At 37.9% G+C, this 12,521-nt stretch overlaps 1 protein-coding gene across 1 annotated transcript in view; it reads right to left on the minus strand.

Moving 5' to 3' along the window:
* Positions 1-10,607, minus strand: part of LOC149775422 (uncharacterized) — a 76,050-nt gene extending 65,443 nt beyond the window's left edge. The window contains exon 1 of the mRNA XM_089943914.1: positions 10,134-10,607. Within this exon, the coding sequence (XP_089800040.1) occupies positions 10,134-10,163 (30 nt within the window). The 5' untranslated portion in view covers positions 10,164-10,607. The remainder of the gene's footprint in view (positions 1-10,133) is intronic.
* Between the last annotated feature and the right edge of the window lie 1,914 nt (positions 10,608-12,521).

Here is a 12,521-nt window from a genome sequence, read left to right on the forward strand (position 1 = left end):
GTACCTTGCTGCGATGCAATACGCCATGTAAAATCACCATCAATATCGGTATTTATGGAATCTGTTGTTGTTGTCAGCCATGACATTACAGATTTACCGCCTTGGTTCATAAACGACAATAATTTTTCTTCTTCGATCATTGATGGGGTTATCGCTGGCATCCACAGGGTAAATTTGAGTAACTTCACCTGACCGTTATTATTCGCGGCATCATTGGCATGTCGCAAATTAGTAGTGGGATCGATAGCAAATCCTCGCCAGATAGCATCGTCGCTATTCCCCTTTCTAACAAACGTAACGGTATGTTTTGCTCCGTAGATAATTTTCCTGAAATGCCTACAAAATCCAAATATATGGGATAGCGGAATAGCACAAGAGAATCTTCTGCGATCTGTTATTAACATAGATTTTCGCGTGGCAAATCCAAGGTTGTAATTAGTATTACTATTAATAATCATATCTTCGATATCAGCGTCAGCATTACCAGTGTGATTTTTCGGTCTCCTGGTGGTAAACGGATCACTTTCGGGATGATCGGAATTATCTTTGGTAAACATCATACCGGGACCAGCTGATCTGGTAAAATCATCCGAGTATCTAGCTAGGCCTATTATAGTCGTTGCTAAGTCAACATCATTGGTAATTGACTCAATTTCTCTTCCGTCGATCATGTAAGTGGCGCTCTTGAATAACGCCATGATGCCGTTGTTGACAAATCCAACCTTAAAATCTGCTCCATAGGCGGTATTATCTGCTTTAATAACTTCCCCGGTAACTTCGATATATGCCTCAGATGGAAGAAAATATCTTGTTGTATCGTGAACTTGAATTTCCAAGCGATTTCCAGTATTTGGTGTCACTGCGTCATACGAGAAATACTGGAAATCTCGCACGGATGTTTCTCTACCTACAGGCTCGTCCATGTCGAACACTTCGTTTGACACTTGTGCGAACATTTATTAATAAGAATTTCATCTAAAACGAAGACCGCTGCCTGATATGAAACTTGTATTCGCGACTTCCTGTGCTAGATTTGTGTTAGCAACTTCCTGTGCTAACTCATTTATTTTTTTATTTGCCGCGTCGTTTATGGCTTTACTGACCTCGGGGGGCATTTCGCTGGTGCTAGGTAATTTGACGGGCTGTTTTTTACGCGTTAAATTTGATACTTTACCTCTGACAAAATCGAAGCCTTTAGTGGCCAAATTACCAATACCAGAGATGACAGTCTCGCCTATCTTTCCTATTGCCTTTGATGCGATTTGCTTAGCTGCGGGTCCTATTTTAGGGACTACTCGCGTGACGAAACTTTTAACGATGTCGCCTAATCCATTGCCGTGGATATATTTGTATACAGGCAATCGAGAGTTAACTATACGGACCTGTCTAGGTCTGCGCTGATGTTTGTGAACAATCATGTTATTTCAATTGTGTTGTTTTAATCGATGAGTTCATCGACGAGTTCCTTGTAAATGTAAGAGTCGATGACACCGCCGCGGAATAATCGCTGACAAATATCTGAGGCCTCGTTGATTATTTCACGAGAATTATTTCCGGCTCGTTTTCCTCCGATTAATATTTCGAGGCGAGATACATCGTTGACGACACTGTCAGGGCAAACGGTATATCCGCTTCCTATTTTTGTATTTTGTGGTGGTGGCGTGCCTGGTCTGGGATAAGGTTCTCCCCGTGTCATCCCGCTAGGATGTTGTGGAAACGATCTTCTTAACTCTGTTAATTTTTTGAAGTCACTAACCTCCTCTAAAAATTTTAAGTATTCATGATCGTATATATTTATTGGCCTACCTAAACTACCAAAATAAATTACTGCCGGCCAATCTCCTGATGTGATTGATCCAATGTGCTCTTTTTTCACATATGTTCTTATATTCGCTGGAATATAATTCGCAGCGGTATCTAATCTTTCACCGCTATCTTTGAGCTTATCGATATTGTCTTCTCTCAAATAAATATTAGCAGGTTTACTATAATCAATCTTCTCTCTTAAACGAGATTCAATTTCTTCCTCAGTTAATTCTTCTTCCAATTCCTGTGGTTTAATATCTTCTTTTTGTGGTTGAATATCTTCCTTCTGTAGTTGAATATCTTTTTCTATTTTTGGTTTTTCCCTTATTCGTGAAGTTTTAGCCTTTTCTTCTTTCTCTTGTCGTCTTTTTTCTTTCGCTTGTTGCTTTTCTTCTTTCGTTTGTTGCTTTTCTTCTTTCGCTTGTTGCACATTATAATCATGCGTTTCCTTTGCGGCTGTTAAAAATCTTCTGTAATATGGATCCGTTTCTCTCGCCTGTGATTTTCCCGTGTAAACTTTATATAACATATTATACCAATTTTTACGGTTTGCGTATCTTTTTTTCCCTTCATCAGTCAGATATTCTCTTCGACCATCAAAATAATCTTCCGCAATTTGACCAAATTGATCTATATTACTATACAACGTCGAGAGCGGCTGTGATATTATTTCCCATCCCGCCTCGGTGAAATTTCCTCTTAAATCCTCGAGATGAAACGCTTTTTTTCCTACTCCAGGTTTTCTTACTCCAGGTTTTCCTTCTCCAGGTTTTCCTTTACTTATTTTAAAACCAATTGCAGGTTTTTCTCCTCCTGGTTGTTGCCCGCGTTGTTGTGCTAGTATTGCTAATCGTTCCGGTAATACTCGTGATTGTTCCTCGATACCTTTCAACATGGGATAAATTCCACTTTTCATGATATCCTTATCTTTTTTCTCACCATATACGACTCGCTCGGTTGTTTCAGTAACTGGCTTTAACCATTTTGACGATATCTCGGTAATTCCAAATTCGGTGTCTTCGTGTGCTCGGACCTTTTTCTTATATAATTCTTTTGCCGGGATAAGTTTCTTTACTGCCGCTAATTGTTCTCGCGCTAATCTGGCAGAATGAGGCTCTCCAACTGTACTAGTTTTCGAACTCATATTATTTTCAAGTATATTATTTTAATGCGACGTAAAATTGGCCAAAGCAGCCCCACGTTGCAACAAAAAAATTAACACAAAAATCTTTCCCCGTAATTTATTTTTCCTGTCTCGGATGCTATATTTACTAACACACCGGCGCGACCAACCAATGCACTCGGTCTGAAATGCATGAAAATTAGCTCCCGTAGAAGGCGGTATTTCTGCTTTCTGAGGCTTCTACGAAGAAAGTTCGCGTAGGAAGCTTTATTTTGTCTGGAACGGAAGGTCTGTTAAACTTCCCTGCTGCTATTTGGTATGCCGTAAGAACACTTTGGTTAATTGACTCTGTATACCCATACAGCGTTACCAAGGGTGGTTCATTTATTTGTATTTTTGTGTGAATCATCAATACATACTTCTCGTAGCAGGTCGCTCGCGGCGAGACAGTCATATAGCACTGTGTGCACGGGTACTTTACCCTGGTAGTGTGCATTTTTTCCCCCTGTGTTTATGGGAAGCTTATTGGTCTATGCGGCACAGTGAGCTTGGATCTTGGCAGGGATTGTCAACACTCTTACTTCCAACTAAAGCCATATCGGTAAGTGTTAAATTATATACAATTCCAACTCGTAAGCGTCCATTTATAGTTTAAATGCCTTCCTTCAATTTACTGCCTTTATTTCACATTCTTCGGGTTTAATACGCTAAAAAAAAAAAACTAAACAAAACCTGTCGATCTGTTACAATTTATCGCTAATGGCTTTATTTGACATAAAACAATTTAGTAACATGCATTTATGGATTTCTATTCTGTATTTTGTTATTCTTTGTTATGACTAGCTTGATTTATTTATAGTGTTATGTATATTTGATTTAATGTAATTGTTTGTAAGTTTTAAAACCTTTTTATTTTGTTTAATTCATTACATGTCAATGTAATGTAATTTTGTTTGCTAGAAATTATATATTTTTCCAGTAAAATTCAGTTTGATCTGAATATTGTTATCAATACCTAATATTAGAAACACTGTTTATATTTTTTACGTAGAACCTGGCATTGATTGGGTGTCAAGTAAGCAACTTCTTATTTTTAATTATTAATGTGTGAATGATAATCGTGGAACCGAGGCTGTAATGAATTACGTGCCATTAGACTGGTAGATTCCTTCCAAGGCTTTCTAGAATGTGATCACGTGACCCTCATCCGGGCATCTGTTTTGCGCACTATTCAGGTTTTATACCGATGTCTACAGAGAATTTAGTCAGTCTGGGCTTAAACCACTTGATGTCAAGTCGTTTTCTTCTGCTGCAGCCAGTTTTCGAGTTATATGTTAATTTTTTTTCTGATTATTTGGATTCTAAAAGATTAATTCGTTTCTCTGGAAATATTTGAGTGCTCATACATAATTCTTGAACAAAAACATTTCTTAAAATTTTTATTCGGATTTCTAACGCCGGAATGTTATTTCTTGTGTTTCTACAAGGAACTGTAGACAACAGTACTGTACAGGATACAGCACACGTCATCGCCTACCATCATGGATTCTTAGCCTGGACTCGAACCTGAATTCATTATGAACATTTCATTATTAGGACATATAAAATGTTAGTCGTGGATTATTCTTGGAATATTTTTGGATACTGAGATGTATCCTTTGACAAATTATTTTTGATTGTAAGACGTGTTGAAAACATGATTTCTGTTTTAGAGCTTTAAACTATTAAGCTAATGATCAAATGGCACTTTAGTTCTCAACCAAGTGATTTTATTTCCCAAATACTTAACCAGAATTTAAAATAATGTGTACAAAAAACTCCTCAAACATATTTACAATATAAAACACCATTTTAAAAAATAAGGATGAAGCTACGTTTCTGGACATCAAAGGTTCATACTTAAATATTGCAAATTTTGTTCAAAATGTGTTCAGGAATCTTTCATAAATGTCTCAGAACTCTTACGGACATATTCAAGGTCGACATAAATAGTTTAGGCATAAACTGCTACGCGGGCTGTAACTTGAGACGACATATTTACCAAGTATGGTTGTTTTTGTTTTTGTATTTAATGCCATTCGTCAATGCAGGATACGCTATACCTGGCGGCCAGTACAGCTCATGGAGAAAGAACCCGGGCAAAACCCGGGCAAGAACCACCGACCCATGGGAAGCTACTGGCAGATTTCTCACATATCCACAATGCACGAGACTAGAGCCCACGCAGACCGATGGCACTGAAAACTGTACTAGTGAACGGTTTAGACAATAATGTGTGTTTAATGTGATGAACCCTGTTCGGCTACGTTATGTAATATGTTTTGCTCATGTAAACATAAGAAGTAGGGCTCATGTAACATTTTGCAAAAGAGTTTTATTTAACTTCGACCTTTTATCATGCACTAACAATGTTCTGATCAAAATATACAATTACAAGCTGCATGAAAATTAAAGTCTAACGTAAAATTTAATCTTAGCATAGTCTTGCATGTAATTAACCGTAAAGAAATGCGACATTTCGCTTTTTGTGATGCAGTAATTTGCATAAGTTATAACGTAAATATAATTTAAGAAAATAGAACAGAGAATCAGTATAGTAACCATTCTATGAGTACTGTATATAAGGACCAACTGTCAACAAGGGCAGATGTCCATAGCTCCCGTTTATACGTAAATCAATACATGTATTTAAAAACTACCTACTTTTAAAGACCTTTTCTAGATTTTCTAAATGGTCTCTACAGACAGGTTTGACTATACATCGCTAACAGGAAAACGACTAGTTATGAAGGGAAGTTCAATGATTAAATATGATTTCTTTGAAGGAAATGAACACAATATGATTTTGCTTGGTCAAACTAACCTATCAGTGTGATAGATCCCCAAAACCCTTTTAATACCCCACCCTACGATACTCATGGTATCCCCCTAGCTTATCTTGTGTAACTAATCCTTTAACCCACCCTTCAATCGACATCCTCACCCTTGATAGTGAAATGCTACTGTCAAACTGGGACGGATTCTGCAAATCAGGGTTTTTTATTACCCCTATCTGACATATGGATCGCCCATCATATTGGTTGATACAATTACTGCACATCTTTGGGAAAAAACATGAGCAACTATTTCTGAGCAACAGTACAGGACTTTATGAATACAGTATTACTCAGAAAACAGCGAGTTCATGTTTTTCAAAACAAATGGAATAACCTTTGTATTACATACACATTTTACCTTTTTGTTTAAGGCTGAATAATAAACAGACAACACTACAAGAAACAAAGTAATTCAATTTATCATGGATTCCAAAGCAATTACACAACCGTAGATTTATAAATACATAATAACACTATCAATGTGCACATAGCATCGCCCAGCGACCTTTGAACTTGGTCAAACGCTCATTCATTCGTTAAAAAATTTTAGCGTCATATTTTGAATGAATTCGCATGCAAACAACATTTCAGGTTGGTTTCGATGGATGAATTCTGTTTATCTGTCGATCGAACTAAATTCTGCTTTTATATTTGTGATGGACTGGCTTTCTTAGCTGGGTCACTTCCGTACGATGTACATGTGATTGGAGCAGTGGAGGGATTGTCTTTGATGCAACTCAACCTGTGTTTCTGTTCTGTCATTGATTGCTTGGAATCAGTGTGAAAAAATGTGATTCTCTTAACTGAAATTCTCACAAAGACGCACAATTAAATATTGTTTGCTATAGAATAACACATTCATTTAGTTTCGAGTGCAGTAAGGAAAGTATGATTTCTGTTGGAAATGTAGTCGAAATTACAGAACAATCTTGTGGTGTGGATCGATTTTTGTAAACCAACTAAGAAAGAACATTGTGAGGCAATTCAAGATAAAGTATGTTTATTACCAGCCACTGACGACATATGTTTATGTCCTGTCACTTCCATGCTCTTTGTTGGATTTGGCTTGTTATTTGGACTTTTTTAACATAGCTTTAACAATTTTTCAGTCATATCGCTACGATGTCTGCAGTGTGGCAGTTTATAGTGATGTCTATCATTGGGGCATCATGCCGCAGACATGTAGCATGATGCCCCAACCAGTCACATTATCCTGATACCAAGCCTACCAGTCCTAACACTAACCTCAATGCTGAGCACCAAGCGAGGCAGCTGTTAGTACCATTTTTGTAAGTCTGGTATGACTCGGCCGGGGATCGAACCCACGACCCTCCCCCATCCGAGTCGGACGCTCTCACCACTAGGCCACCGGAGCGGTATCTCTTTGTTGGAAGAACCCCAGCTAATTACATGACATGAACGACTTCAATGGCTACTCTAAATCTAAACAATGTACCCAAAATGTTAAACGGGGAAAATACGAAGTAGCTGCGGTGTAACAGTTCATTTCGCGAGCAGAAATAAGACCTCTTCTTCGTCTTGGCTTATTGGCTCTGGGGTTCTTAGTTTTCTACCAAAACGCGCCTTCTTTACTTGCATTTTCTTTTATATCGAATTTAGTATTGTGACTGACTTGTAAAATGGGACCTCTCTGAGGCAGATATGATAGCCATTGGCATTAGTATGGTTTTCTATGCTGTTTTTATAGAACCTTGAGAACGGGTCATAGTCTGAACTATTCGATGTGCGAATAGTCATACATATTTCTCCTAAATAACTGCTTAAGTTATCAAAAAGGTATTTTCAACACTGCTTGTATCACATTTGCAATGGATATTGCGAATACCATATTCATTCATTTGCTTGGCAGTAAGTTTCATTTGTGACTAAATGAACTCATCCACGTCGTCAGCTGTATCATCTCTACTTTCAAATGGACCAAACAGCTTGTTTAGTTCATCCACAAGTAAATTTAATAAGTCAAAACGCTACGGCACCTGCTACATGATGTATATTTTATTTCCTAACTCACGATACTATTTTTAGACAAGCCTGTAGTGCAGTATGAAGCCGTGTAGTATGGAAAAATACTGCACAATTCTGATACTGTAAATTGAACGGAGAAAAATGAGCATATAATAAGGACGAATACTACATAAATGCGTATTCTTTTAATAATGGAAATTACATTCCTAAGCTTACCATTCCTTTCGAATGTCTCCTTTAATGCCCATTTTTCTTTCAATATTTCTTTTAAAATGTAATAATTGCAAACTGACGGATTTTCCGTTACTATTTCTACCGATTCTTTATTGACTGTATTGGAATCTAACATACATGCATTACATTGTACATGATCTTATATAAATGCGAACTCTCTTTCGTTATTGTTACCGCATACTGAAAAAGAACTCTTGCCAACTCTGGTGTGACAGCCTATTTCATTCTAAATTTCCATTTAATCAAGTGTGTGTGTGATTCGGATTTTTAACGTAGCTTTAAAAAAAAATCAGTCATATCGCTACGATGTCTGCAGTGTGGCAATTTATAGTGATGCCTAGCACTGGGGCATCATGTCGCAGACATGTAGCACGATGTCCCACCCAGTCATAGCATCCTGACACCAGGCCGACCAGTCCTAACACTAGCCTCTTAACGCTGAGCGCCTAGCGAGGCAGCTGTTAGCACCAATTTTTAAGTCTTTGGTATGACTCGGCCGAGGATCTAACCCACGACCTCCCGCATCCAAGGCGGACGCTGTAACCACTAGGCCACCGGAGCGGTCCCATTTAGTCAAGAGCAAGAGAGGGGGATATGAATCGGTTTGATACAAACATTTTAAAGAAGCTAAATTGCTAAATTATGAAATTATCACGAACTATTTAGAAATTACCCACATCAGCTCAGAATCCTAGTTGTCGAATAGTTTCTCATGACACAAACAGCTGAAAACATCCCGGGACTGACTTCTAGTTCCATAACAACATATAATAGTACATATTAGGTTGACTTGTCTTCTAAATAAACAAGAAAAATGTTTTCGATTGTAAAATCTATTAAATTTAATGTATTTTAATGACCGTCTAATTCATGTTTTAGGCAATCTTATGTGTTATTAAGCCGGTTAATGCAGAAATACGGTTCACCGAGTTGTGATTTATTTAGATATAATCTTATCGACACTCCTTCCTGTTCTTTTTAATTTCCAATAGAAAATGACGATCTTTTTCTTTGTAATGCAAATTATTGATAACGTAACTGAACTTTATCCCAGATTATCAATATTAACATTGATTAGGATATACATCTATTTGGCATCAACAAAAAAATAGTAAGCACTTTGCCAAGAAAAAGAAATACAGGAATTTATTATTAACACAATAGAATTCACAAGTGTATGGTTACTGTTTTTCTCCATTATGACTGTAGTTACAATTTTAAGTACTGGACCACACCACCGCTCCACTCCTAACTTTCTGTCGTCACTCTGATTATACGTGTGTACATCACCTGCTTTGACCTTTCTTTTCTCCAGAACTCTTTTTCATTTGCTCGTTAATTACTTAATTTATGTTTATAATAGAGAGGAACTTTTAAGTTTTAATGTTCGTGTTGCAGTCATGTTGCCATGTGTACATACTTCTGAGTTTCTTGGCATTAAAAATATGTTTAAACTGAAACAGAATCATATTTGTTAGCTCAGTTTCAACATCAGTTATTTTCATTAATTGATTTTCTTCTTTTGATCCTATCTGTTTTCATTTCACAAATTATGTGTTTCTGTTAGAAGTTTTGTTATACGTGTATGAAGTGTAAAGTATTATATGTTTCTAATGCCAATGTGAGAAAATCAAAGTGTAAAGTGTCATGTGAGAAAAACATATTAAGAACAAGGAAAATAACAACATATTAAGAAGGGGGATTTCCCCGAATCACCTGTAATACGAAAATGTTCATATTCACACCGTCTCAGATTAAATCACACTGGAAGTAAGTGTGTGTGTGTGTGTGAGTAAGAGAGAGAAAGAGAGAATGGACCATGTTATAGTGACTTCACTATTAGTAACAGAAGTGCTAGTTTTGTGCTTGTGTAGAGTCTAGTTCGATGGACGGCACCAGATTAGTAGCCACATTTCAGCGAGTTCCTCCACCCAATTATCCAACTGCATTTCCATCCTAGAGCACCAGATTAACCAACAATATCATCTAGTATTTGTTGGCACAATTTGGTATTTGACGCCAAATAAGCTTATCCTAATAGCCATGTGTCAAACTTCTATAAATGAGAGAGAGAGAGAGAGAGAGAGAGAGAGAGAGACTCTACTCACTGATTTCACATTCCTTTCTTCCCAATCCATCGTTCCGAAAGGTATATTGCTAGCTGGTGGACTATGTTCAATCTGTCCGTTTGTAATTTTCTAGAACATCATTCGGAACGCCATATAGCTTACATGTATTAGCTACCTCTAACACATTTCGATTGACGCTAATCTCTGGTGTGATTCGGATCTCTCACTGCCATGACGTTTTACCAGACCGATACCAATAACAGTTGATAACATTTATTCCTTTACAAACCATAGTCAAGTGTCACTGCTCTCTTACTATATGATTACACGAATATATAAATTAGTCACATTGACATATCTTCTCCATACCTGCTTGATTGACAATCTGTGTATACCTTTTAGACCAATACTGCGTAGACCGGAATGTAGTAATACTGACCTAATTTAAGGGCCATACGTAAACGTCTTGACCTAAAACCCAAAGATAAGTTATCGAAATAACATTACTAAATCTCCTTTGCATTAAACCCCAGTGTACTTCAAAAGTTGTGACATTATCGAATATTCTGAATAAGACTGACAAACGTGACTCCGGATATTAAAACTAGGATCATGACATTAACAGATAGGCTTCCTGACACGTTTGGTATGTTGTTTTTGGGGGGAGTTGAACGTCATTTTTCAGCGCAATACTGGCTATACCCACACGGGCAGAAGTGAGAAGGCAGTGTTCGGTAAAGGCAATCGCTTTATATCACTCGGCTGCCCGGGGAGTAGTGAAGGGGGATAGTATAGCCTCAATGGGAATTAGCATTAAAAACACCCCTGGGAACATATAGCCTCAATGGAAATTTAACATGGAGAAAACTCGTGGGAACATATAGCCTCAATGGGAATTTAACATAGAGAAAAATCGTGGGACGATATAGCCTCAAGAGGAATTGAACATGGGAATTGGGAACTGTATAGCGTCAAAGGAATTTAAACAGGGTGGGACTGTATAGCGTCAAGGGAAATTGAACATGGGATTTTTTTTTTTAATTTTTTTTAAAAAAGGGGTAGGCAATGGAAAGGCTATCTCTTTTCGAGAAATATGGCTGGCCCTGAAAAGGGCCTTTGGGTTTGTGTTAATGTATTCATTAACATAAAGGGCACCGTATTGGTCTTCTTCTTGTCCTTAGGCTACGTCTCACTGTTGGTCCGTAAATCAGCACTCTTTTCAGGCATCCTTGTCTTTCAACGTAGATCCTACGTATCCACAGGCTGGTGTTTGTCCTGTGGACAACGGTCCACTTGGATCGGACATACATGAGCAAGTCTGTCCGAAACATCATGGAAGACACAAGGGTGGATGACTCAACTGTGGTCCACATCTTGAAGCGACGAGAACAGGTGAATCAATGCAGTGAACTGCGCTTATTTATAGGTACAGGTAAGATTGAAACGGATTGAGTTCATTCACCAATCCGAACACGCGTTACAAAATTCAGTCAGCCCGCATCCAATCCGAAGAGAGCAGTCTGTGACGTCTGTTGGTCTATATAGATTCGCTAGCGCTTGTGTGCAGTCAATCTATGCGACAGTGATTCAACATGACGGAAACTCAGAAAACGATCCATTGGGCTGCACCAACAGGGGAGACTGCCCAAGGGAACCCGGACTTACTTTCAGAAGAGGTGAATTGGGATTTTGTGGATTTTCTCTCCTCGCAAGAATTTGTTCCGGAACCTGCGTTACCTTCTTCATTACCGCAAGTGGAGAATTTTAGACAGAGACAGAAAGAAGAATTGGAGAAATTTATACAACGACAAAAGGAAGCGGAACAAGCTTTTCTCCTACAGCAAGAAGAAGAGGTAAGAAAAAAACAACAGCAGCAACAGCAAGAAGAAGTAGCAGCAAAGAAACAAGAGGGTGAAAATCAAACGGTCACGGTACTGTTGGACATTTTAGCGGAGTTAAGAAGTCTGAAACAAATGTATCAGACTTCTTTATTACGACCGAAGAGAATACGACCTTCCCGAGCTAAACACGTCAACCCTGTGACTAAGCCTACCCTACCACCCTTAGTGATTTCAACCCAATCATTATCATCATCATCATCAACATTACGCAGTCCAGAAGTAGGCCTTGGCCGTGGCGAAGGCTTAAGGCAGTTAAAGTTGATTGCTTAAACTCACCCCTTCACCATGAAGAAAAAGGCCCTTTTCAGGGCCACCCACATTTCTCGAAAAGAAATACAATTTCAATTTGCCAATAACTCAAAAAAAACCCACCCATTTTACCCTTATAGTACGTGTCTGTGTATGAGTGCGTGAGTGTACGTTCTTATTTTAAAATCATAACTCAAAGACACTTACCTTATATCATTAATTTATTCTTTTATTCATTTTTTACAATCCAATTCACAATTCACAACACAACACTTTA

Source organism: Sinohyriopsis cumingii, chromosome 19, assembly GCF_028554795.1.
Source record: "Sinohyriopsis cumingii isolate HCF-2022 chromosome 19, ASM2855479v2, whole genome shotgun sequence".
NCBI classification, from domain to species: domain Eukaryota; kingdom Metazoa; phylum Mollusca; class Bivalvia; order Unionida; family Unionidae; genus Sinohyriopsis; species Sinohyriopsis cumingii.